Consider the following 25587-nt stretch of genomic DNA (forward strand, 5'->3'; position numbering starts at 1 on the left):
CTGCTCCAGAGATTTCATACCATGGTGGACAGATGTCCAGCAAGGATCAGAACCTGGCCGCCCTGGGCCAGCCTGAAGAGCGAAGCAGCAAGGCAAGCCCTGATCTCTGGCTCCAAGCCAGAGGGCCCCAGCCACTAGGTCCCTGGGTCAGCCCCCCCTTGCTGCGCTGTGTGCCCAGCTGGAGGGGTCCACACTCCGGCTGGAGAGCTCCCTGCCTGCAGCAGCATGCAGAGCTGGCTCGGTATACAGTAGATGGGCATGCCGGGCTGGGCACTGCTGAGGTTCCTGGCCCAGTCTGCACAGCTGATGTCTAGGTCCCTGCCCCCTAAGCAGTGTCCCAGCCACTCCGTAGAGTTGACGCCAGAAGGGGCCATTATGATCATGTAGCCTGAGCTCTGGCGTAACCAGAATCAGGTGCACTGAGGGGCTGTGCTGCTGCCCAGCAGCGTAGGGGCCAAGAGCAGCAGATACATCCCAGGCAGGCGACTGTTGGCGAGACGGCAGAGCAGGCAAAGGCGATCAATGGCTCGGGCCCAGCAGGGCTGCTAGCACTGGTGTGTGCGCTGCAGTGGCCGGCTAGGGGGAAAAGGGCTGAAGCAGCTCCCAGGGTAGGAGGCTGAGTGTGAGACGCGCTGGCTCCCCACGACGCCCGGTGCTGGGTAGGCTCCCCGGGGCTGTTCCTAGCAAGCTGGGGCAGCTGAGGGGAGCTGCGCCGGTCTCCATTCAGTGTAAATCTGCTCCAGGGCTCTGCTTGTTTCCATGGCGACCCTGCAAGTGAAATTTTCCATCCCGGATGCCAAATGCCTGTGGATGAGGCACAGCCCTCCAAGGGTTACCAAATATAGACAAAAGCCGAGCGAGCGCTGCACAGTGCAGGGCAGGAGCGCGCCCAGAGCACTGGCAGGCGGCAGCGTGCAGCAGGAAGCCTCAGGCCTGACACCCAGCACTGCGGGCAGGTGCCTCAGAGCAAGGCCCTGCTGCTGCTCGCAGAGAAGGGGTCAGGTCTGGCCTGCCAAACGGCTCATACGCCGTAACGCTCCAGAGCTCCACACGTACGTGGTGCCCGCAGGCTGCTCTGCCGCCCTCGACTGCTGCAGAAGGCATCTCAGCGATGTTACCGGAGGGGGAGAGTCGCAGCCCCCGCTCTGCTCTAAACACATGCCCCTGCCCGTGTCTGTCTCCAACTACCCACTGCAGCCCATGAGGTCCCAGCATGCATTGCTCCATCTTGATGCAAGCAGCCAAGTCTCAGGCCCTTCGGTCCGTACAGGTCACGGCTTTGTATTAAGGATAAGGGCTGCCAAGCTAAATACAATTAGCCGTGTCCTGCGCACTGGTCACCGCCCCACAACTGAGCACTATTCTTCCTCAACAGGATTGCCCTTCGACCTCCCCACACCGGGCTGCGAGGGCCCCAGCCCACGCTGCATCACTGAAGGAGTGGAGGCAGCTCAGCACCTGCAGGATTGGACCTTCATAAGGGATGTTGCCGAGCCAGGCGCATATCGTATCGGGAGCTCTAGGTTTAGGACCAACGTGGGCTGTGCCCTGAGGATACCACAGACACTGCTGGCAGGAATGCAAGAGGACGGCATGCGCTTCCAGGGCCTCTAGATCAGGGCAGTCTCTGCAGAGGGCTGGAGTCCCAGCCTCCCTGTGACACTGTCGGGGCCATAGCGAAAGGGGAAGGAGTTACTCCCCCAGCTGGTGTCACTCACGTGGTCTGCAGGAGCTCGGGGTTGGGGACGCACTGCAGCCGGTGGGAGAGGAGCTGGAAGGCACTGCTCTGAGGCAGAAGCATCAGCAGCCCGTAGAGAGCCTTGATCAGGTAGGGGTTATTCTTCACGTCCAGCAGCTGCAGGCGCAGATCTGTGGCCAGAACAGACAGGCAATCAATGGAGGTGAAAACAATCCTTCCATCCGGCAGCCAGACCCCCCACCAAGCCCTCTGCGTGGGTGCAGAGAGAGATCTGGGTCGTTCTTTACAAACCCACCCCAAACTTCTCCCAGTTGGCCCAGGAAAGCACCTCCTGGGTGCCATGCACCCATCTGCTTTCAGAGGGCCTGGCAAGCACAACCCCCCGAGGTCCCGTTATTCTCTACCCCACAGACTGCTTTCATGTACCATTGCTTCCAACACCCAGGAGTCCCCTTCCAGCACCTCTAATGCCACAGCAGCTTTGTGCCCCTCCCCCTCCGCTAAGCATCTGTGCTTCCAGCAGCAGCACACCCAGTCTGAGTCAGGAAGACACGCTCCCTTCTAGGCCACTGCTTTTGCCCCTGACCTGCAGGCCCGCCACCGTCCCCAGCTCCTCTGCAGGGATGTGATGGCATTTCTCAGGCACAGCCTGAATTTGGATTCCTACACCAACAGAGGCAGGCTCAAAACAGGGCAAAATGCTGCATCTTTTCAGACAAACTGCATTTACAAAGCACCCCACGGCAGAAGGAGATTGCTACGGAACCCCTGCAGAACGAGACCCGCCAACGAACCGGGGCTGCAGCTCACAGACCCCTCTCCTTTTTGCTTTGGGAAGCAAAATCTACCAGAGTCAGTTGATTGGATGGTTTCCCTTTACCATTTCCTTTCTAGGCCTCCCCCTGCTGCACATCCCTTCACCACCTTGCAAACAGGTTGCTCACAAATTATCCAGTTTAAGATGTAGTTCTACAATGCGAAGCAGCTCTTTTCTATTCCACAGATCTACTCCTTGCTGTATTCAGTCAGAATCATAGACGATTAGGGTTGCATCTGATGGAGTGGGCTGTAGCCCACAAAAGCTTATGCTCAAATACATTTGTTAGTCTCTAAGGTGCCACAAGTACTCCTGTTCTTTTTGCGGATACAGACTAACACGGCTGCTACTCTGAAACCTAGGGTTGGAAGAGACCTCAGGAGGTCATCTAGTCCAACCCCCTGCTCAAAGCAGGACCAACACCAACTAAATCATCCCAGCCAGGGCTTTGTCAAGCCGGGCCTTAAAAACCTCTAAGAATGGAGATTCCACTACCTCCCTAGGTAACCCATTCCAGTGCTTCACCGCCCTCCTAGTGAAATAGTGTTTCCTAATATCCAACCTAAACCTCCTCCACTGCAACTTGAGACCATTACTCCTCGTTCTGTCATCTGGTACCACTGAGAACAGTCTAGATCCATCCTCTTTGAAACCCCCGTTCAGGTAGTTGAAGGCTGCTATCAAATCCCCCCTCACTTTTCTCTTCTGCAGACTATATAAGACCAGTTCCCTCAGCCTCTCTTCATAAGCCATGTGCCTCAGCCCCCTAATCATTTTTGTTCCCCTCTGCTGGACTCTCTCCAATTTGTCCACATCCCTTCTGTAGTGGGGCCCCCAAAACTGGACACAGTACTCCAGGTGTGGCCTCACCAGTGCTGAATAGAGGGGAATAATCACTTCCCTGGATCTGCTGGCAATGCTCCTACTAATGCAGCCCAATATGCCGTTAGCCTTCTTGGCAACACGGGCACACTGCTGACTCATATCCAGCTTCTCGTCCACTGTAATCCCCAGGTCCTTTTCTGCAGAACTGCTGCCTAGCCAGTCGGTCCCTAGTCTGTAGCAGTGCATGGGATTCTTCCGTGTTTAGAATGGTTTAGTCATCTCACAACAGAGTTAACACACTGGTTTCTACCTTCTAGCCCTGCAGAGCCAACACAGCTAAGAGAAGGAAGCTGGATTCAATTCCTTGTTGAGCGTCAAAATAGAATTTAGTTAATTCCAACCACAGGATCAAATCCCACCTCCGGTTGCACAGGTGACAGGAAGGGAAGCTTGCAACCATGGATGAGGCACTAGACTAAGGGCTTGTCTATGCTTTAGAGTTCATGTGGATGAAGATATGCTGTGAATTTAAAGGTGCAATAGCTGCTCCAGAATAACTGTATGTATAGACAAGCTCTAAGCACTTAGCTTGGTTCTCAGATTCCAGGCAAGATTGCAGCTCCAGCAATTAGGAAAAGCCATCTTTCTCGTACACCGAGCAGGTCTGATTTGATCTGGAGGCAGTGACAGCACAGACATGGGATTGCACAATGCCTTTTGCAGTAGTGCTGTTCTGAATAGCACGACACTTGCACTCTATGCATCTGAAGAAGTGAGGTTTTTACCCATGAAAGCTTATGCCCAAATAAATCTGTTAGTCTTTAAGGTGCCACCAGACTCCTTGTTGTTTTTGTAGATACAGACTAACACGGTTACCCCCGATACACGACACCGTGAATCGCCCAGAGTGGGTGCTGAAGAGGAACAGACATACACATGCAGAAATCAAGCAACCCCTGCAGAGATTACAACCGCCACCACCTGCATTAGAAGGAACGGTTGGAGTGCAGAAATCCTGCAGCGGGCCAGGTGGCCTGTGCCATCACCAGAGACTCTTTAGGAATGAAAGAAACACCTCCAGGCCTACCCCAAAGCCTCGCCAGCTGTGAACACGGCACAGCCCTTCCTAGTTACTGCACAGCACAAGCTACACGACACAGACAGAGCAGCAGCAGAGTGAAGAAGAAACCAGCAATAAAGAGAACGTGAGTAGCAATTCTGAGTGCCCCGCTGTGCTGCAATGGCTCGAGAGCCAGAGTACCAACCTCTGGGCAGACTCCTGGGTAGCGGCCCCACCCTACGCTGGAGGGGAGTTCTAGCCTTCTATTTCACCAACCAATTGTCACGTGCATACTCCTCGGGCACTATAGCAGTCTCAACAGGGCCACAGGGAGCCCCCCTCTGTCCTGCCTTTGTCACAGATGGCCCCTTATGCCAGGATCACAGCAATATTCAGGTTACTCCCATGTCCAAAGGACCCGCCACGTACCCCAGCTTAACTGCACCTGAGATCCCACACAAAGACAACACTCGTAGCCAGTACGATAATAAACTACCTCAAGGTGTATTAACTAGGAAATAGAAACCAGAGTTATTGACAAGGGTAAAGCAGGCTAACACACACACCAATGAGTTCCAATCTTAAATTTCAAAATGAAACAGATGCTTCTATACTAAGGAAGTGCTACCCGTCCTTTAGGGCTGACCCAGGCTAAGCACTGGGGATCTTTTGCTTATGCCTGGTAATCCTTGCCCCCCAGAGTCCAAGCAGCATAAAGATACCTTTCCTCCTTGTTAGGGGTTTTAATTCCCTTCCCCCTTTCTGCTCAGAGCTGCAAACTCAACTGATGAGTCATGCAAGCAAATTCTTCCCATCTTCACAGGGCTGGGGAAAGTAAACAACAAAGTCTTTTGCCCTCTTTAAGGTTCCGCACTAGTCCCTCGGGTGTCGCTGGGCAGGAACTAACTCCTTCCACTGGAGACCAGCATGTCACACTACTTAGTGGCTCTCCCCGGTCTGGTGAGCTACACAGTCACAGAGGCTTACAATGCAAACGCCCACATATTCCCTCGCAATATGGGAGACGGATGCTAGAATGAGATTAATGCAGGCAGCAATTTACAATCATTCCATACGCACTAAAACACACTTTGAATTGTAGCACCTATTTTAACAACACTAACACACAAGCGAGCCGGACTGGTCGCAGCTCTGCATTTGTCATTGTTCAACTGAGACCTGGGGTCCTGGGCATGAGCCGGACCCTGCCCTGCCAGCACCACCCGTGGCCAATGCAGATTGGTTTTCCGGTCACTAACCTGTCTCTGACCTACAGATCTAGCTCCAGGCAGGAGAGTTGGATCTGAAGAGCAATCCTCACTCCCCAGTGTGCCTGCGAGGCGGAGACCTGCTGCCCGCTGTATTGCTTGCACATCACTCCCTGCAGCAGATCTATGCTAGTCGTAGTCCTGGCTCCCCTGGTGAACTGGCCAAATCACCCTTCTGGGCCTGTTTCCCCATCGATAAAATGAGGATGACGAGACGGACCCACCTTTGTAAAGTGCTTTGAGATCCCTGCCAATCGCCTCTCCCCACCCACCTACTCTGCCAACGAGCCTCCCTCCGGACAGGGGGCAGAGCCATGGCACTCACATTTCCGTGTCTGCCTGCCCAGCCCTGCCAGCTCCCCGCCGTGCTCACGTGCAGGTCCTCGGAGCTCTTGGAGAGACCCACAGGAGGGAGGGCTGGAGAGTCCCTCCCTTCCCAGCCCAGGGCCAGGCATTTCCCTATATCCCACCTGATGTTAGCTGGTTCCCCAACTTAGGGGCAGGCAGCCACCTGGTGCCCCCAGAGCTCAGCAAGCCTCACTGTAGGGGGAGGGCTTACAGAAGTGCACGTCCTTTCCACCTTTAATTTAACCCATTCCCATCTCAATTAACCAGCCAAGACCATCTCTTCCCCCTCCTCACTCTATGCCAGCCCCGCAGTCCTGGGCTTGTAGCATTACAGGAATTTCCATGGCAACAGGCTGGGATGCAGCAAGATTTGGGAACAAAGCCAGCGAGAGAAGGGGATAAAGGAGAAGATGGACCCAGGGGCCCCGACAGGAGATCATCTTGAAGGCGACCCGAGACTGGGACAGATTAGGAAGTGCTAGGTACTTTAGGGTTTTAGCGTGGATGGGGGAGGCGAAGCTGCACAGAAATCTGTATTTCACGTCCTGGGCCCATGGCTTGGGTGGAGCAATGGTGTGTGTGTGGCCTGAAGGGAGGTGTATTCAGCCCCGACGCCCGACCCGGGCTGTTCAATGGAGCCGGTAAAGAGCATCCATGTCCCAAGAACACCAAACGTTGCTGTGGAGAGCCAGCAACTTCGCCACATTTGCACCCTCTCATCAGGCAGCACCGCGAGCCACTAGTCACACTAGTGACGTGAAATGGAGCTTAAAGTTCAACTCCATTCACTGCTCAAGGAGAGAAGTGGGCAGGAGAAGAAGCATGAAGCAATCACTACCCACAGAACAGGGCACCCAGCCCGGTGCCAGCCGTGATGAGGTGGTGGGAGGGCCCGCAGCCCAGCTCAGTGCAATGAATCTGCACGCACTGCTTGAGCGCTACCAACCCTTGTAAGGTGCAGCCCAAGACGCCAGGGGTAAGCGAGGCACTTTGGGACAGGTTTCCTTCTCTCCTATCTTGCAACGCAAGGGTAGCTAGCATCAGGCAGTCCCACCTCTCGGCTCTGAGTGCCTAAGGAAAGTGTCTGTCACAGGTCACATGTTCCTCGCGCTGCAGATCCTGCTTACCTGCCCCACTGATCTAGGTGGAACTGGGCCAATGGCACAGGCGGCTGAAATCAAAGGGCTGCTAATGCTGCTGCACGGCTTGAGCGACGGAGCAGAGCAGCCGGGTATGAATCAGCTGGGGTGAGCATTCCAAGCCAGGGCGCCCAAAGCAGGCAAGGCCCATGCCTGGGGCTCCCACTCACCCCGGATGGAGGAGCATGCCCCGGTCAAGTTGCCATCTGCAGTTGCTGTGTGAAGTGTGTCACAAGATTTAACATGGTCAAGGGCCTGTCTCCTACATGGCACTGGGATCATGTGACACGAACACCCAGAATCGGGACAGGGATCCTCCAAACCCACAGCCACTCTACTTCAGGGGCACGAACACCAGGACATGGAGAGGGCACCCACAGTTTGACTCCTGTGCCCCACAGGGCATCGGTAGCTGCAGCTTGGCACAGGCCCCTTGCCCATCACCCGATTCACTGTCGCCCACAGAAGTTTGCCACACAGGCTCTCTGGTCCCTTTACCCTTCCTGAGCAGCTGCTGCTGGGTGTGTCAGGAACGTGGTCCCAGCTCCAGCACTGCAGTGTTGCCAACTCAGGTGGTATCTGAGGTTCCGCTCCAAGTTCCAGCTCCTGGAGTCGTGATTATGCAAAACTCAGTTTTCAATTAAAAGAAAAGTTTCTAGCCTCATGGTTGCAGAGAAAAGCTTGACCATGAGCCTCGTGTGCACCCGACCAGCTCGGACCAGAAGGGGAAGGACCAAGCCCAAATTCCCTGCTTTTATAGGTCATGATTTTAGGCCAATCTCATGATCTTTGGGGGCCTGACTCCCGATCTGTGTATGTTGGGGGTTGGCGATACCATATGTGCACATGCTCTGGGACATCATCATCATCTCTAGAGCAGGGCTGGACTAAAGCCCATCATGCCACCGCTACAGCCCCACCCCTCACTCAGCAGCAGCCACGTGGGGTCTCCTTACCGACTACTGGAGCAGCAGCGGGGCACCCTTCCCATTAGCAGCAGTACCGAGCACCCCCCCCCCACCTCAGCAGCCAAGTGTATCTGATGAGGGGGGACAAGGGCAGGCATGCTGCACTCTTCTCCTGCTATATATGGAGTCCTCTTCTGGGGTGGGGTTAGTGGGCCTGCTCTCAGGGCAGTGGGCCTTGGAGTTGGCACCCCACTGAGAAGCATGGGACAGTTCATCCTTCTCTGAGCAATTCTTTCAGGCTCTCTCAGACGCAGGCAGACGTTGCTGCACTGGTTACACTCAGGTCACATTTTCAAGCTTTTCTTCCCACTCACGAGGGCTATCAATTTCCTTGGTTTTAAAATGAAAGCTGAGATTCCAGTGTAACCACATGACTCCAGCAGCTGAGGCCCCAAGCAGGGACGTGTAATACTGTGCCTTGGTCCAGCCTTGAATTTCAGCATAGGTGCTCTGGGAAGCTGAACCCTCGCTCTGCATCCACGGTGACAGCTGTTTTCTGCAGCGAGTAACTTTATCCCTTTGTTACCATCACTTCCGGGGTTTCCCAGTCCAGTGAGGCTGTTACATGTTGCGCCTTGCAGCCACATCCCCTTGTGCTGAGATCACAACACAACTCGGAAGTTAAGCAGTGTCAGGTTGGTCCAAGAGCTGCAGAAAGCAGTTGGGGTAACTCAGCGGCCTTCTGCTCGCTGGGTCTCTTAGACAGGAGGGACAAAAGAAATCTGCTGGCTGAGCCAGTCCATCTGACTGGAAAAGACAGTTACCTTTTTCCATAACTGGTGTTCTTTTAGATGTGTTGCTCATGTCCATTCCAGGACCCGCCCTCCTTCCCCAGTGTCTGAGTTTCCGGCAAGAATGAACTGAGGGTCGGGGGGAGCTGGCAGCGCTCCTTATTCCATGGCATATATGTGTCACTCCAGAGGGCACCAGAGCTGGTCCACTACGGATACCACAGAGGGAAAAACTCCCGGCACCGGTGCACATGGCGAGTACACACACCTAACATGGAATGGACATGAGCAACACATCTCGAAGAACACCAGCTATTTGCTTTCCTCTGATCACACTCAGTCCCATTGATCAGTTCCTAGAGTTGTATCTTTCCTTTATTCTATTAATGCTCATTTCCTCGACAATACTTCTCAATCAGAGTCTGCATGTGGATTTTAGAGCCCTTAAAATATCGCTCTTAAACCAGAAATTTTGGTCTCTGAGCAAAATTTCCCAAAGGCGCAGGCAGACAGCAAGGAACATACACAACTTACATTTTGTGGAAGCTGCTAAAGGTAGGGCTCAAACCCACAGTACATGGGTCCAGCTGACAGTCAATGACCACAGCACGTCTTCTTGAGCCACACATTTCCCATGACAACATACTACCTGGAAATCCTTGGGCTCTTAACCAAGCCCTAGACTTGCTGTGCATGAACATTTCATTGTCTTTGGCTCAAGCTACTAACATGCCAACCTGGAGTCCGTTAACTTAACCCTGAATAGCTTCAGTATAAATCTGCCCTCCTCCCGCTAGGAGCAGTGGGTGCCGTACACTAGCCAAACTCAATCCTGTGTGGCTGAGATAAGTTTGGGGATAGTCATAGTCTGAGCCCCAGGTGTGCACAAAACACAAAAAACAGGTGATTTTTGTAACATGATATTTTCAGGGGGGGCTGTATCCCAGGAACCCCATGCTTAGATGACCCCAAATTTGGACCATTAACCTTACCCCACATTCCCATGAGGCACAGCAAATTTTGAGACTACCTGCATCAGCAAGTGGATTTTAGAGCACTTAGAATAGACAAACACAACAGCAGAGCTGCCACTGCACTATAATGTATCTGAAGTGGTAGTTTTTTACCCGGGAAAGCTTATGCCCAAATAAATCTGTTAGTCTTTAAGGTGCCACCGGACTCGTTGTTTTCGCACTATAATGTTCCCCATCTCTCCATGTATATATCTTCACACAGAGACAGGTATCAGCTTTCCCATGCCACTGCTCTGAGCAGCATCACATATACACAGACTACGTGCAGAGGCCACACACATGAATCTAAGAGGCTCATTTTGGAATGGGTTCCCTCTGTTCTTTCCATCTCTTTGTTCAGTGCCAACGCTCTTAGTACTGTTAACCTACATTCGGAGCGCCCTCCCTCCGTGCTGCAGCGATCCAGCGTGTCTCTGATGGACAGTTCTACTGGAGGTCTCACACCGCTCACAGCAAAAAGTCTCATAACTTCTGCTCTATTTATTTGTGCAGCGCTGCCACTTGTGATGAAGGAGCAGGGAGGGGACATGCCCAGGGAGCCTGAGCATGCAGACAGTACATGCACCGGGCGCTCCTTCCCCCACACATGTACACACGCTCCGCTACTAGAAAGCAAATTATGGAAGGGCTCCATATGATCCTTACACGTGAAAATTGGACACTCAATGAGCTGCACCAGCTTGTCTACCTCAGTCAGGAAATCCACTGTGACCTCCAGGTCCCCGCTGGACATGTCTGTTAAGGAAATTCCACCATAAAAGAGGAGCAGCCTTGGTCACCGCTGACCACAGTTTAAGTAGCCAGCAAAGAGGCAGATACTTATCTGTAGCAATAGGAATAAGATGCAGTGCAGATTACCCCCTGCTTCTCTCTTCCATGCGACCAATTACTGCGTATCTGCTGGGGTTGCCCTGCACATCAGAGTCAGGTTTCCAGCTGTACCTATCACACCTGCAGATGGGAAATCACTGCCCAGCAACCAGTGTGTGCATAGAATTACCTGGCAGGGTGCACGCAAGTGCTGATCTGGAAACGTGACCGAGTCTTTTCTAAATATGGGCAGTAAAATATTAGTGTGTGTGTGATTTTGGTTTCTGGCTTATTTTGATTTCTGCTCTAACACCCCCCCCCTCCGAGCTCCTACTTCAATGTAACTGCTCCGTTCACCACCTATCCACCCATACCATCAAGCTGCACACAGCTGACTCCTACAGGAAGCCGCACAACAAATGAGAGTGAGGGGAGGGTGAATGATTAGGCAGTGGCTCCAAGTAGGAGGTTGAAGGAGGCTGCAAGGAGGTGGCCTAGAATTCAAGGGGACCTGGAGTCAACTCTTTAAACCAAGAGTCTCTCCAAGCCTGGAGAAAGTCAGGCTGCCCTTCAAGCCAGCAGTGGGTTTATCAAATGTGGGCCACAGAGATCACTGCGAGGAGCTCTCCATAAGGAAAGCGAGTGTTACCATTAGCATTGTGACAGCCTCCCCTTGCAGCCGGCACAGGGCTCTCGTGGCACCAATCCAAAGCGTTCCCATCCCCTAAGATGAACTCTAGTGCACAGCAGAGGGGATCACTTAGATCACTATCAAGCCTGTGCTTAGGGAAACGTACTTCGGGAGTTTCATGTTTTGCTGGCACATGGAAATAATCATTATGCTCAACATAAACAGTGATGTCAATGGAACTACCGGAGAACCACAGAAAACTGGTCTGGGTCCCGCCAGCAGAGCCCTCAGCTGCTGCCTCTGCCCAGGGCTTTCTAAACAAGGAAGCATTTTTGAGGCTCTGGATGAGCCGGCCAAATAAACCAAGGAACCAAGTGAGAAACACTCAGCTGAACTAGCAACAGGGGCCAAGGCGAGCCGAGAATCTCACAGGAAGGGTGACAGCTGGATCACACTTGTGCTGAAAACTAAAATAAAGCAGCAGACCGATCATGAGCCCATAGGCCCCATGTCTGCTGCAGGAATGGCCATGATTAACCCTGGTTCAGATCCAACCGGGACAACGCTCGTTTTCTGTCTGCATGGAGGGAGACAACCCCTCCCCCCTGTTATAGCACAAAGGGGCCGACCCCCAAGCTGCCACAGGCGTTTCTAAGGACGGACAGAGGCTGCCCTGGGGCACGTGTCGGGGTCTCCACTGCTTGTGAAAACTCTTTGGGGCAGTGATTCTATTCAACACCTGGCAATAGGTGCTACTGTAATATGACTAGCATTGCACGCATCAGCACTAGGAACGCAGCGCAGGAGCCACCAGCCGGCTGTCATAGCAGCAGCTGGGGGGGCACATGGATCCCAGGGTGCATCTGGGATCAGGAGCAGGGGAGAGGAAGGTCAGTGACATCAGCCAGCTGGCACAATGCCATCAGCTGCTCTCTGTGTGGGGCTCCTCTGAGTGAAGGGCCTGGGACTGGAGACTCCTGCCTTCGCCTTCACCCTGCCCAGGGCGGCCGCGGGGCTGAGCTTTGTACCCCGTTAGAGGGGAACGGCCCCATTGCACGGTGGGGCTTTAAGGACAGCAGGGTGACCCCTCCGAGAGCTGCATGAGGCAGTGGTCTCAGCTGCAGAAACGGACCCTACAGAGTGGGTGCCTGCCAGTGTAAATGATACAGGAGGAGGGGACCCTTCTCTTCCCCAGCCATTGTGCTCCCTGCTGGGGAGATAAACTCAGCCCTGCAGCGCTTTCCTCTCTCTGCACCCACAAAAATGAACCAGAGGGAGAAAATATCCAGCCCCGTCCAGGAAACGCTTCCAGGGCCATTACTCTCGCTCCCGCAGCAAGGGAGGTCTCCTGTGTAATGAGGGGAGGGTCGAGCTGGTGGGGGGCCGACCGGCGCAGCGAGGCTAAGGCAGGCTCCTTGCCCTGGCTCTGCACAGCTCCCCGGAAGCGGCTGCAGGGGCGATCAAGGAAGCTCTGCGTGCTGCCCCCTCCCCCAGCGCCGGCTTCGCAGCTCCTGTAGGCTGGGAACTGCGGCCAATGGGGCCTGCGGGCAGTGTGCACTGCGCAGAGCCGCCTGACTGCACTTCCGCCTAGGGGCCGGACAGGCAGGCTGCTGCCAGGAGCAACGCTGAGCCAGGGCAGGGAGCCTGCCTTAGCCCCGCTGCGCCGCCGACCGGGAGCCGCCTGAGGTAAGTGCTGCCCATCTGGAGCCCGCACCCCGAACCTCCTGCCCCAGGTTGGAACCCCTTTGCGCACCCTAACTCCCTCCCAGACCCCGCACCCCAACCCCTGCCCCAGCCCAGTGAAAGTGAGTGAAGGGGGGGAGAGCGAGCCCGGAGGGAGGGGGCTGGGCCTCAGAGAAGGGGTGTTTGGTTTTGTGCAGCCCTACGTTCCCTCTCTCTGCAGGGTCTGAGTGTTGTGCTCCCAGCTCCTGCTGGCTGAAGGAGCTTGGGCTTGTGCTTTCTGCTGCTCTTAGAGCAGCAAGTGAAGTAGTGTGTGCTGCCTGCCCCTCAGAGCGGGCGCTCACTCCTCTGGATGATCCTAGACCCGCAACTCCATTCGCTGTCCCACGTGAGCCAGAAAGGCTAGGGTCCCTGGGAACTGTGGAAGGCTGGCTTCCTGTTCACGGGTGACGTTACGGGAGCACCATAGCCGCTGGCCCAGAAGCAACGTCTTTGCTGCAGTCTGTCACAGTCAGGTCATTCACTCCACTGTGGAGAAGGAAGGAAAACGCAGTTTCTAACCACATCATATAACTCTCCGCTTAAAACCATTATGGAGCAGGGCAAGAATGCTGCTCCTCGGAGCTCCCAGCTCATCTGAGGGGAGGGGAAAATAATGGCAGCCAGAAGAGGTGAAAGGGTGGATGAATTCAGAGGAGCTGCTCAAGTGTATGCACGTGTGAACAACTCCCGCGAGCTGCGTCCTTTGCAGCAACCTGTCCTGGCAAACAGGTGAGCTCCCTGGCTGGAAGCGTCTAGGCAAATCGCTGACGTGCTGCTGACCCAACCCTGATTGCCACCTTCTTAGGGGCTGCTCTGGAAGCACATCCTGTTTCCTGGGGAGAGCCAGGCAAAGGCTGCTGCAACGGCAGCCTGATGGATGAAGGAGAGAGTGGCTGTAGTTGTGATGTGTGCACATCACGCCCAGGAGACGACTTGTGAGGAAACTGGCCATCTCAAAGAGATTCTGATAGATGCAGGTCCAGTGGCCCTGAAGGCCTCTTCTTCAGCCAATGCCCAGGCAATAGGGCAAGCTTGGTCCATGCCGCCTCCCACCAACAAGCCCCAGCCCTGACCCACAGATCTGAGTGGGTCCCCCGTTAAGGATGGGCAGAATAGGACGCCCCATGCCCTCCATGTTCTCCCTCCCCATCCCCACAGAAGCAGCATGATCGAGGAAAGAAACTGTCCAAATGAGCACCTCAGCCTCCACAAACGTCTTCAGGCCTAACAAACACAGCACGAAAACACTTGCACAAGGTATCCGAAGAAGTCTGTGGCGGAGCAAGAACGTGAACTCAGAACGCCAAAGTCCCAGGCTGGTCCCTTAGCCACAGGCCCATCCTTCCTCCCCAAAGGGGAGGGGGGCTGGGGTGTTGGGTCACTGCTTTCTCTGTGCTCTGTGGAACAGAGAACTGGTTTCACAAGCAGGGCCCAGCAGGAAGACTGTGGAGTAAAGTGTCTGCTGTCCTAGTCATGAGCACAGAGCAATTTTGACCCAATTCATCCCACAAGCTGCGCTCTCAATTTGCAGACGCCCCGGTATTTCAACTCCGTTTGTCTGAAAAGCCCCATTGGCTGGTACCACACCAGAGGAGAGAGTTTCAGACTTTTTCAGAATTATTTAGGCTTCTTGCAAGAGGGGGTGTAGGCAGTGAACTCAGGTCCTTGCTGCAGTTCCCTTACGCAAACAATATCCCAAGGCTCCTTCCCGGCCCAGGGGATGGCAAATGGCCTTGTTAGGGACCATCCTTAATCAGCTGTTTAACTCCACCACTGTTTGTTATGAAAACAGAGGCAGGGCTGGCTGCTCAGCTCTGACCTTGTGAGCCAGGAAGAGTCAGCTTGGCAGGTCTGCTGCCCTGTTTAGGCTACAAAGTGTTACCACTGCTACCCTCGGGCTCTCCCCCGGCCCACTCCCTCGGAGACCCCCAGCAGCACCAAAAAGGATACAACTTCTGGATGAGGTCGTAAGCATGTTTGTAGTTCTGGGTGAGGAAGCAGAGGGACACAGTCGTCACAGGGTTGTGGCACCAGGAGCGGTAGAGACAGCAGAACAGGTTACGACTCTCCTGGTGAAAAGAAAGCAAGCGGGAGTTAGACCCACGGATGGAGGGGTGGTGTAGTGTGCAGGGCCTCAGGTTCCAAACACAGAGTGCCTGCAGCCAGAAGGTCACTGCTCAGCCGGGCCAACTCAACCCTGCAGCCATCCAAATCTGGATTCTGTGGGTCTCCTGGAACAATAGTAAGGGCTAGATTTCCGGACTTCTGAACATACCAATACACTCCTAAGTTGTGCAATAGTGCATGAAGCTGTGGTATTTATAAATGCAAATGACCATCTCCAGCTCCCTGGCTATTTGCATGTGCAATTACCATAACTGTGCACAGCTGTGGTCAATGCCGGAGAAACTCATGCACAGCTGTTCATACATTTTCATGCAAGCATTTGTGGAGCAGGCTGGAAATCAGGTCTCATAAAGCTGTTATAAGAACACAGGGTCTGCTCTGGGTGGCTGGCAGACTGTTGTGCATCGTGGCACTAGGTTGCTGCCCTCCACACCAGCACTGGCTGCATTTCCATCGTATTATATGAAAGCTCTTCGGGGTAAGGGGAGCTCTATGATTGTAAAATATCAATGCACAAGTTATCCAGTATTATCCAAAATTGGGGTGGAGTGGAAGAAATCTCCCCTGGGCTGGGATCTTCCAAGCCAAGTTTCAAGCCAACTGACTAATAAGAGGTCATGAAGGAAACCGACAGACCCTTAACTCTGGTATCATCATGTGGACGCTATTGTGTGCGGAACCGGAGAACTCTGTGAGGCCAGGGAACACAGGCACAGCAAGGGGTAGAAAGGAGGGGCCGACATCTGTTTGGGTGTTTCCCTCTGCAGAAATAGCCAATAGTCCTCCTTAGTAGTTAGTGGTTTGGGAAGGCTGCCTATTGCGGCCGACAACCTGAGGCATGTCGGCTCCTTCTCTGCCCTGGCCCACGGAGGAGTCGTCTGAACCCCTCGGAGCAGCAGAGCGCACGGCGGGGGTCTGCACTATCCTGACACAGCTTGAATGACAAGAAAGGCAGGAGCACAGTGGCTGCTGACAGAGCCTGCTGCGCTCCTGTGTGTGGGCGGCGAGCTGCAAGACGCACCGAAGGACTGGGTCTGAAGGCTGTCTACCAACACAGGCCTGATTACAAAGGAGAGCTCTGAACTGAGTGCCAGGGAGCCAGGACACAGACCTCACCCCAGACTGGCAGCGGGACGGAACAGGGGATGCCAGCCTCAGCCCTAGCTCTGGAGCGGCGCCTTTTGCAGCCCTCGGCGTGGGGAGGGGTGACACCGAGGGCCCCAGAACGGATGCCCCCTGCAGGTGCTGGCTATTTACCTAGCTCTCGGAGGTGCGTTCACCTGACTGATGGCCAACAAGGCGGCGCGGGAGGGCTCTGAATGGAGAGCTGCCAGGCTAGCGCCAGCCCCTTTAGACACCAAGAAAACAGGAGTGCTGAAGAAATCAGGGCAGTCTTGGGAAAACACAGGATGTCTAGAAAAGAATTCAGCTGATGTCAGCTTCCCAGGCAGCCAGCTCCCAGGGAGCTACAGGGCGACTGTCTCCTTTGAGAGCAACGTTACAGCTGCGTTAACGCTTCCTCCACGACGGGCAGAGGCTCAGCGCGCTCACAGGCAGGCCTTGCTAATGCTCAGACCCCACTGCCTCTGGAGCCAAGGCTGAGGCTAGGGTGCGGTCTTGGACACAGGGACAGTGCAGGGTTGTGTCTCCAGCTGGCACGGGGGAGGCTCTCCACCCTTCAGTCCCCAGAACTGCCTTCCGGAGAGCTCACCCCTGCACCCTGCCTCCCAGGGCCTTCATTTCCCCAGGCAGCAGCACCTGCTTTGGGACCCAGGGAGCACCGCAAACTCCTCAGGGGTGAACAGCTGAAGCAGAGGGGCTTTGAGAGGAATGTGATGGGGTGATGCTACCACCATCACCTGTCCCCTTCCTAGCGTGTGCCTGTTTTGGGAGCTGGGAGGCAGATGTCAGCTGCTAGGGAGCACCCGTGGCTGTGGGGGACCCATGACAGAAAGGCTTGTGTGCCATGGGATCAGCTTACACAACAGTGGCTGCTCTCTGCTCAGCAGTGTGCAACAGAAACCCCCTCAGAAGTGGGGGCCGCAAAACTTGGAACTGCCTCCAAGCCCCCCCAGGTACCACCATTGACAATTGCCTCCAGCAATTAAAAACATTCACACTCCAGCTTGGCAGAGAGGGCCCTGGCACCAGTTCCCACTGGGGGATTTGTGTGCACTCAGGGGAATTTTAATACCCAGACTAGGGAGGGAGGGGGTCCCACAGCCAGGCACTGGTCTGGAGCTTGGGAGATCTAGATTCGATTGAGCTCTGCCATTCTTCCTATGGGACCTCAGCTGGTCTCAGTGCACCTCCATTTCTCCCCACCTTTGTCATCTATTTAGATCCTAAGCACTTTGGGGCAGGTACTGTCTGTGTCTGCAAAGCACCAGCACAATGGGGCCCTGATCTTGTTTCAGGCCTCTAGGAAGTACCCGAATACAGAACAGGTTGTGTGCAAGGACCACTCCTCTGGGGAGAGACTGAACATAGAGATTCCAATCACAGGAGACTGGGGAAAGTCCAAAACTGGATTTCAATGGAACTTGCAATGTTCAATTTGAATTCATGGCTTCCTTGACATAGTAACCTGCTTCTCTCTTCCGGCGTCATGATGCAGTGTACAAAGACAGGTACACACTACCCCTAACTGCTCAGTCCCAAACTAAAGTGACTGTTTTTTTCCTGAGATATCAGCATCTTTCTTGGCAACAGTTAGTCACATTACTGAGGATTATGGCTTCCAATGGGATAGGAAATGTGTATACGGACCCTACATAAATCAGGTCTAGTCACACACTGCTCTTGGACCCATCCTTCCTTCAAGTAATAACAAAGAACAATGGTCACATTTTGCACATAGATAGCCCCTTCCAACCAAGGACAGAAAAGCAAACAGCCTGTTAGGAACCATTAGGAAAGGGATAGATAATAAGACAGAAAATATCATAATGCCACTATATAAAACTAGTACACCCACACCTTGAACACTGCGCGCAGTTCTGGTCACCCCATCTAGAAAAAGATACATTACAATTGGAAAAGGTTCAGAAAAGAGCAGCAAAAATGATTAGGGGTATGGAACCGCTTCCATGTGAGGAGAGATTAAGAAGACTGGGACCGTTCACCTTAGAAAACAGATGACTAAGGGCGGATAGGATAGAGGTCTATAACATCATGAATGGTGTGGAGAAAGTGACTAAGAGTTATGTAAAGGGGTAAATAACACAAGAACCAAAGGTCACCCAATGAAATTAATAGGCAGAAGGCTTAATACAAACATAAGAAAGCACTTCTTCCCACAACACAGTCAACCTGTGGAACTCATTACCAAGAGAGGTTGTGAAGGCCCAAAGCATGAATGAGTTAAAAAAAGAACTAGATAAGTTCATGGAGAATAGGTCCATCAGTGGCTATTAGCTAAAATGGTCATGGATGCAACCCCATCCTCTGGGTGTCCCTAAGCCTCCAACTGCCAAAAGCTGGGAGTGGATGACAGGGGCTAGATCACTTGATTGCCTGTTCTGTTCATTCCCTCTGGGGCACCTGGCATTGGCCACTGTCAGAAGACAGGATACTGGGGTAGATGGACCTTTGGTCTGACCCACTATCGCTTCTTATAACCTCAAAGCACTGTACAACTGTTAAGCCTCAACATCTACCAGGGAAAGCTCAAGCCAAGAGTAAATCAACTGAGTCAGGAGCAGGTTAGAGGACTCCCAAGGCCACACTGTCAATGGTAAAGCGAAGAATCAGACCCAAATCCTAACCCTTGCATGATGCTCTCTTCCTCCTTGAACACTAGCCCCTGGACCGTACCCTGTGGGGAACACGAGTGTAAGGCAGACACCAGGCAAAATGCTGAGCAGCTCCTTACCATCAAGTCTTAAGATGGGGCTGCTGTTTAGGGCACCAAGAGGCAGGTGTGTGAGACAGACAGGAGAAGCAAAGGGGCTCGGAGGTTAGGTACTGGCCAGAGAAAAAGGCTAGGCATCTCCTTCCCCTCAGCCAAGTCCCTTAATTCATTCCAAGAGAAACCTGTCAGAAGTCAGCCTATGTCCTGAGGGGACAACTCTGCCCTAGGATCGCTAGGGGCCCTGGGTACATGACAGCCTCCATCACCTGCACACGGAGAGGTAAGAGGTGGGGAGAGCCTGTTTAATGAGGAAGTGTTCCTGTTCAACATACCGGGGTCTTCAGGTCCTTGAGCTGGTTTCGCAGTTGGAAGAGCTCGGAGGAAGTCAGCAGTATTGTGTTGAGAGTGTGGACCATAGTCGAGGCAAACTTGAGGTCCTCTTCCCGCAGCAGGATGTCTGCCATGGAGTGGAAGATGTTTTCAGCATTGAGAAGCAGACAAAGCTGCCTGTATGTCAAAAAGAGAGAAAAAGGGAGAAAGAGGGTTATTTACTCCAGTCTGTGACCATCATAGCAGATCCATACACCACACCCCTCTGGGAAGGTGCCCCTGTGTGGTGTAGGGACATCGGGGATGGAAAAGACCTATCTGGTCACATCCAAGTGCTTCCCCCGGGGCCATGACAGCACTGTCCCCTGCAGCCTATTCTCCAGTGCTGTGTTCAGAACCAGCCCAGTGTTCCAACCAATGGCGTTTCCACCACTCCCTTTAGCGCACTCATTTTTGTTGCCTTTTCCTGACTCTCCTCTGTTTTGGCCATGCCCCTGTGGAGCAGAGATGCTCAGAATGGAACAGGGTATTCTAGATGTGCGGGACAGCGTTCTCTGCCCTCCCCCTCACGCAACTCAAATATCACAGAGGCTTTCCACTGCTCCCTCTGGATTGCTTCTGGCATTGTGTGACCTGGAGGGAGCATTTCCTGACAGCTGTTCAAGGTGCCTGCATGCAGACCTAAAGGTTAGTGCTCCAGCCGAGGACTAGCTACCTTGACTCCCATGGGGCAGTGCCTCCCACCCAGCTCCCAGAACACTTCACAAAGGCAGGTAAGAACTGTCTCCATGTTACAGATAGGGAAACCGAGGCACAAATGGGTTATGAGAGTTCTGCAAGGACATCCAACAAATATGTGGCAGAGTCAAGAGTCAGATCCAGATCTCCTGACTCCCAGTCCACTCGAACACGGTGGTGTGGGGGTTACGACGGACGTGCTCCTACAAATACACTTTCTGCCACTATTGTTTCCTTTATAACAGCCCAGCTCCGCACAGTTCTGCTGATACAGGATGCTTCATAAGCTGTATCACGGGGGCTCAGCTGGTCACAGCCGGAATGTTCTGCTTAGCAAACTGCAGCATTCGCCAGGTTTTTAACATTTTTCACTAGAAACCAAACCCCAGATTTTCCTCAGCGTTTGTTTGGATTTTAGGATTTTCTGTTTGGTCTGCGATGCCTCCATGTCTCCCTAGCCCTTGCGGTTCTGGATGGTTTGTTCAAGGACACCTGAAATGCTGCCCAACGCTGGCTTTGCTATTCTGTGCTAGAAGAAGCCCCGGTCCAACAGCCTTCAGTACCTTGAGAACCCGGAGAAGGACGTGATCCATTCCCTTGTCGTCACTGGGCAACAAACAGGCTTAAAACCTTCAAGTCTCATTTTATTTTCAATGTAGAATAATCCATACAACGCGCCTTCTCCTGGAGCCCACTCAGTGACATGCAGAGACTTTCGGGGGGGAGGGGAGGGGCGGCTTCCCCTAACGTGCATGACATTCATTAAGAATTTCTTGTCCGAGTTCATTACAAGTACAGGGAGGCATTTCAGTGCAGAAAGTCCCCAATGTCTGAGGACCACATTAGCAGAGGTCAGCTAGTTGAGCCAGCAAAGCGATGCTTTCCCCCTTGTCTACACTAAGATCTTCCACCAACATTTCTCACTGGATCATGGGCTCAACTTGACCAATACAGAAAATATCCTACTGTAGACACAGCCACTAGCAACCCGCTGGGCTGGATCCTGCCGGGTGTTGGGTTCTCTACCTTGACTGACTTCACTAGATCCGGCTCTCACCAGAATCCTATTCAGATAAGCTCTGGGTGGGCTTGGGCACCAAGGATACTACTTATCTATAGCATGCTCCGGGGTAATGCTGAGTGCTGGAAATGTGTCTCCTTTCTTATCCTTAGGCTGACAGGACCCAAGGACATGGAGAGGGAGGGGAAGGACAGTCTGAGAGTGGATTCCAAAGCTACCTATAAACAACATCCCCTAGTGCACCACTGGGGCTCTTCCAAGCACTCATGCCATAACCAGGCACTGAGCACTTAACAGTGGGGTGCTCCGTGATACAGGTACTGTAGGGTTGTCTCAGTTGCATTCATAAACCCCCTTTCCTTCCCCATTAAAGTAGGGGGCAAATTCCTCATAGAAGATTTAATTGGATGGAGAAAGAGAAACACATTGTCCAGCTGATTGTCTGACGGTGCTCAGTGCGCCAGCCGTCTCCGGGTTTGCATCCCAGTACCCAGGAAGTGACACTCCCCATCAGGTAAACCAAACCAGAAACCGGAGCTATCACCTGGAGGCATCCGATGGACATTTATGAAGGCAAAAGCAGCAGCATGTGCATTCCTGAAGGGGCTGGGGCGTTAGCAAGCTGCTTGGCGAATCTTTGCTTTGACTGGCTGGGGGGTCGAGGCTGTCGGTCTGCCGATGGAACGCTCCCAGCGCGCGCCGATGGAACGTGCCAGACAGGTGCTGCTGCAGGAGCTCTGAGAAAGATCACAAGGCTAGTTCTCCTTGCCAGTGCTGTGCCTACGCTCTCCGAGGCAGCAGTGGCAGCATATGGTGACTTCTGATAGCACGTGCTGGATGCGTGGCTGAAGGCTGAGGCCTCTGGCTTAGAGAACAATAAGCATCCTCCGTTGCATATGGCTTCAAGCTGTGATCTCATCACATCCCATAAGCTAAACAGGGTCAAACTAGGGCGGTGATTTCATGGGAAAACTCAAGGGCAATAGGAAGTGGTGCTGGTGACTCAATAGGTGGCATTCTTCTCTCCAACGTCCCTGGAGAACCAGTGCCCCCGCTTGGCTGGGGTGGGGGGCTGTGCTGCTGGAGTGCTCATCTTTTGAATGAGATTTTAAACCATCTTATGGCACTTTTTGCACAAGCGAAGGCTGACAGCTCTAGTGTCTTGGCCAAACATGCTCTGCCTAGATTCCCTTCCTGTAGTTTTGGTTAGACACCGTCCTTCACTCCTTGTCCTAAGGTTGTGCAGTCATTCATCCCCTTCTGGAGAGCTGTCCCATTTCACTCTAGGGATGGCTGCACTTCTGTACTGGGCAAAGGGATTTCAGTTCGTGATGCCAGGCAACAAGTGCTTCAGGGTCTCTCCTGGCTGAAAGGCAACCCAGAGATACAGGATTGCTATCACTGCTCGCTAACCGTCTCCTCCTTCATTAAAGGTCCAGTACACCTATGTTGACACAAGTTACTTGATCTAGGCCATGCTTATGTGTCGCTACACTAACATGACTGTTTCAACTACAATCCTGGCTGTTAGAAGTTCCCTGAATAAAAAACAGCTTCATGGTGCTGCTAGCTACAGGATAGAACTATGACTTGCTTTGGTCCTTCCTTGTGATACTGCTTATTTTAGGACAATCCATATTAGATTTGATCAGTCCCTTTTGGCCTTAAAATCTATGAAGATCGTTCATTGTAGAAAGTTACCCCTCTTGGCAGGTGAAGAGCAGATTTTGCTAATATGTTTTTTAAACAAATTCTTAAAGCAGAAGGAAGCTGTCCACGAGTCAGACTGAGGACCTAGTAACGCAAGACTTGGGATGAGCACACAATGACGTCAAAGCAGCAGGGCTCTAGGGGGGTAAACCTGCCTTTCTACTCTGCTCTGGAGGCTCTGAGTCAGTCAAGCTTTGGATGAAGGAGACCCTGTTGAACATAATTTGCTTGGATTTTTAAACTGCTTTTGACAAGATCCCTCACAAGAGGCTATTAAAGACAATAAACAGCCAAGGGCTGAAGCGGAAGTGTCCCAAGGTGGATCAAAACACAAAGGAAACACTGTAATGAACAGCTGCTACTCAGAGTCCAGGGAGGCTAATAGCAGGATACCGCAGGGAGCAGCATTTCATAGATTACTGATCTCGAGGAGCAAGTAGGCAGTGGGTGAGAAGACCTATTTACAGCAGGTTTGGGAGAGCTCAGGGCTGGAGGAACCTGGAAGGGTGGAAGATGGGATACTGAAGTGTCATGCAGAAGGAGGAAGAGAAGGCTCAGTCCAGTTGGTGGGGATGGGCTCCCACATCACTAAGGCATCCTTACAAGTGCCCACCTTGCTGGCAGGATTCCAAGGGCTGAAAGCTCTCTGCAGGGAGGAGTGGAGAAGTCAGCCCAGCCACACTCCATCGGCAGGGCTGTCAGCCCAGCAGCTTTCACCAGCACACAATTCCCGGCAGAATTTTGGAAAACCAGTGCCACAGCATCCTCCGCACTCTCCTAAACAGGAGAAGGAAAGCGGTGCTTTCCTGGCAACTTTCTACCCTGGGTCCTGCTAAGCTCAGCGTGCACAGCAGAATCCCTCTACCCACGTGGCTTTCCTATGCTAGGAGCAGGGGGCTGGGACTCAGAGGCAGCAGGAGCAGCTCAAGGCGCCGCTGGTACAATTAGTGACGCAGGGCTGGCCGACAATTAGATTCTCTGTGCAGAGCTTTACGTAACCTAATCTAACATTCTTTATGGACTGTGTTCAAATGGAACGGGCAGCAATAAATAAGCCCATTTATATCAATTATTCTTGCATAACTGGCTGCAGACATGTGCTTTTGGGATTAAACACTTCCCCCCTCGGTGATCAGCACCGCAACAAACTGGCCAGGAGGCCGCTTGGGTCAGGATACGGCCCCTATTGGTATACCATGGTGAGTGGCAGCCTCAAACAGGAGCTAGCGAGGTTGCTGGAAAGGAAGGGAGACTGCCCTGGGGATGAGTTGCTTGCTTATTTCAAGTCAAACATGGTGCAGTGCAGCGGGAAACAAATCTTAGTGCCACAGCGAACTGCCAGGGAGGAACCATGGCACTGCAGGGAGCCGGAATCACCCCAGCAACCTTCGGGAGAGGGCTGGGACTGTTAACCAAACCCAGCTGTCTTGGCGCAGAGAGATGATGAGCAGTCAAGCAGTGCACAGGACTCTAGAGTCAAGGGCAAAAATATCCTTCCTCCTGCTATCAGGGGGTAGCCGTGTTAGTCTGTATCCACAAAAACAACAAGGAGTCCGGTGGCACCTTAAAAAGACTAACAGATTTATTTGGGCATAAGCTTTCGTGGGTAAAAAAACCCTCATTTCTTCAGATCTTCTCTTCCTCCTGCTGTTACCCCTGACCCCACACCCCTTTCCTCTGGCTCTTCCTGTATGCAATAGCCTTGGGCAATAGTGATTTTATTTGACAGGGAATGCTGCTACCACAGAGGTCTGAGCTAGGAACACCAAGTTCTAACCCCAGCTCCTCCGGCAGTTCTGTGCCCATCTCTCCCCAGCTGTTCAGTGGGACAGATCCCAGCTACACGGGATGCCAGTAAGTTGCTGTGCAGAGGAGATGTATTACGCCAGTACTAAGGATGAGATTTTCAGAAGCATGCGGGGCTGCCCGGCTCTGCTCCCACTGAATGGAGTTTTATCACCATCTTCATTAGGAGCAGAGTTAGGCCAACACTGAAAATGTCACCAAGCACCATTCTCTTGTAAGCTACCGAATCAAAGGGGAAGGAAGTTATTCAGGTTAAAAAAATAGCCACATTAACTCGTCTGCCACAGGGACTGAGTGCCATTCCCCTGCAGTGAACAGGTAGCATTTATTCCCTCTGATGATGATGGAATATGGTACTGTCACAATTCAGGGCAACTGGCCCTGTATTTCCCCCTCTATAGTCCAGCAAGGGCCCCCCACTTTTAGGCTCTCTGCTCCTCAGGCATCAGCTCTCTTCGACAGCGACCTGCGTCACCCCACTCCTGACCAGGATTTCTCCAGGCCGCACAGTTCCCTGCCTGCAGTGCGAATTCCCCAACAAGCTTGCCTAACCCAGCCTGCTTTTCCCTCCCCTCAGAGGTATAAAGGTAGCACCGAGCTTTTCCTACAAAGCACATTTATTCTCAAGGTGAAAGCATTACAGAGAAAACATATTAACCAATCCGAGAACCCATATGCCCGCTAATAAGCTTCCCAGAGATCACTCCAGCTAGGGCTCTGGTAGGAGTCAGGCCTTCAAACCCCCCACAGAGGTTTTTCTGTGGGCACACGTTTGTAAAACCTTTGGCTCAGAACAAGCACCACCCCCGATCTGAGAGTCACCCCTTTATACAGTTTGGGTTTTTGATCTTGGGACCCTGGGAGCAGGTGAGCAACAGGCCATGGGTTTCTTCTCAAAGCAGTTTCAAAAGGAAGGGTCGGGCGACGGGAATCTGCATTGCCCACCGCCC

At 53.0% G+C, this 25587-nt stretch overlaps 1 protein-coding gene across 1 annotated transcript in view; it reads right to left on the reverse strand.

Annotated features, from left to right (window-relative positions):
- The window catches only part of LOC112124992 (protein VAC14 homolog), a 174183-nt gene that overhangs the window by 6998 nt on the left and 141598 nt on the right, over nt 1-25587 (reverse strand). The window contains exons 15-18 of the mRNA XM_026653821.1: nt 19365-19539; nt 15003-15121; nt 10535-10614; nt 1719-1869 (exon numbers count right to left, since the gene is read on the reverse strand). Coding sequence (XP_026509606.1) covers nt 1719-1869; nt 10535-10614; nt 15003-15121; nt 19365-19539 — 525 coding nt within the window. The remainder of the gene's footprint in view (nt 1-1718; nt 1870-10534; nt 10615-15002; nt 15122-19364; nt 19540-25587) is intronic.

Source organism: Terrapene carolina, unplaced genomic scaffold (genome assembly GCF_002925995.2).
Source record: "Terrapene carolina triunguis isolate 2854851 unplaced genomic scaffold, T_m_triunguis-2.0 Scaffold165, whole genome shotgun sequence".
Taxonomy (NCBI): Eukaryota; Metazoa; Chordata; order Testudines; family Emydidae; genus Terrapene; species Terrapene triunguis.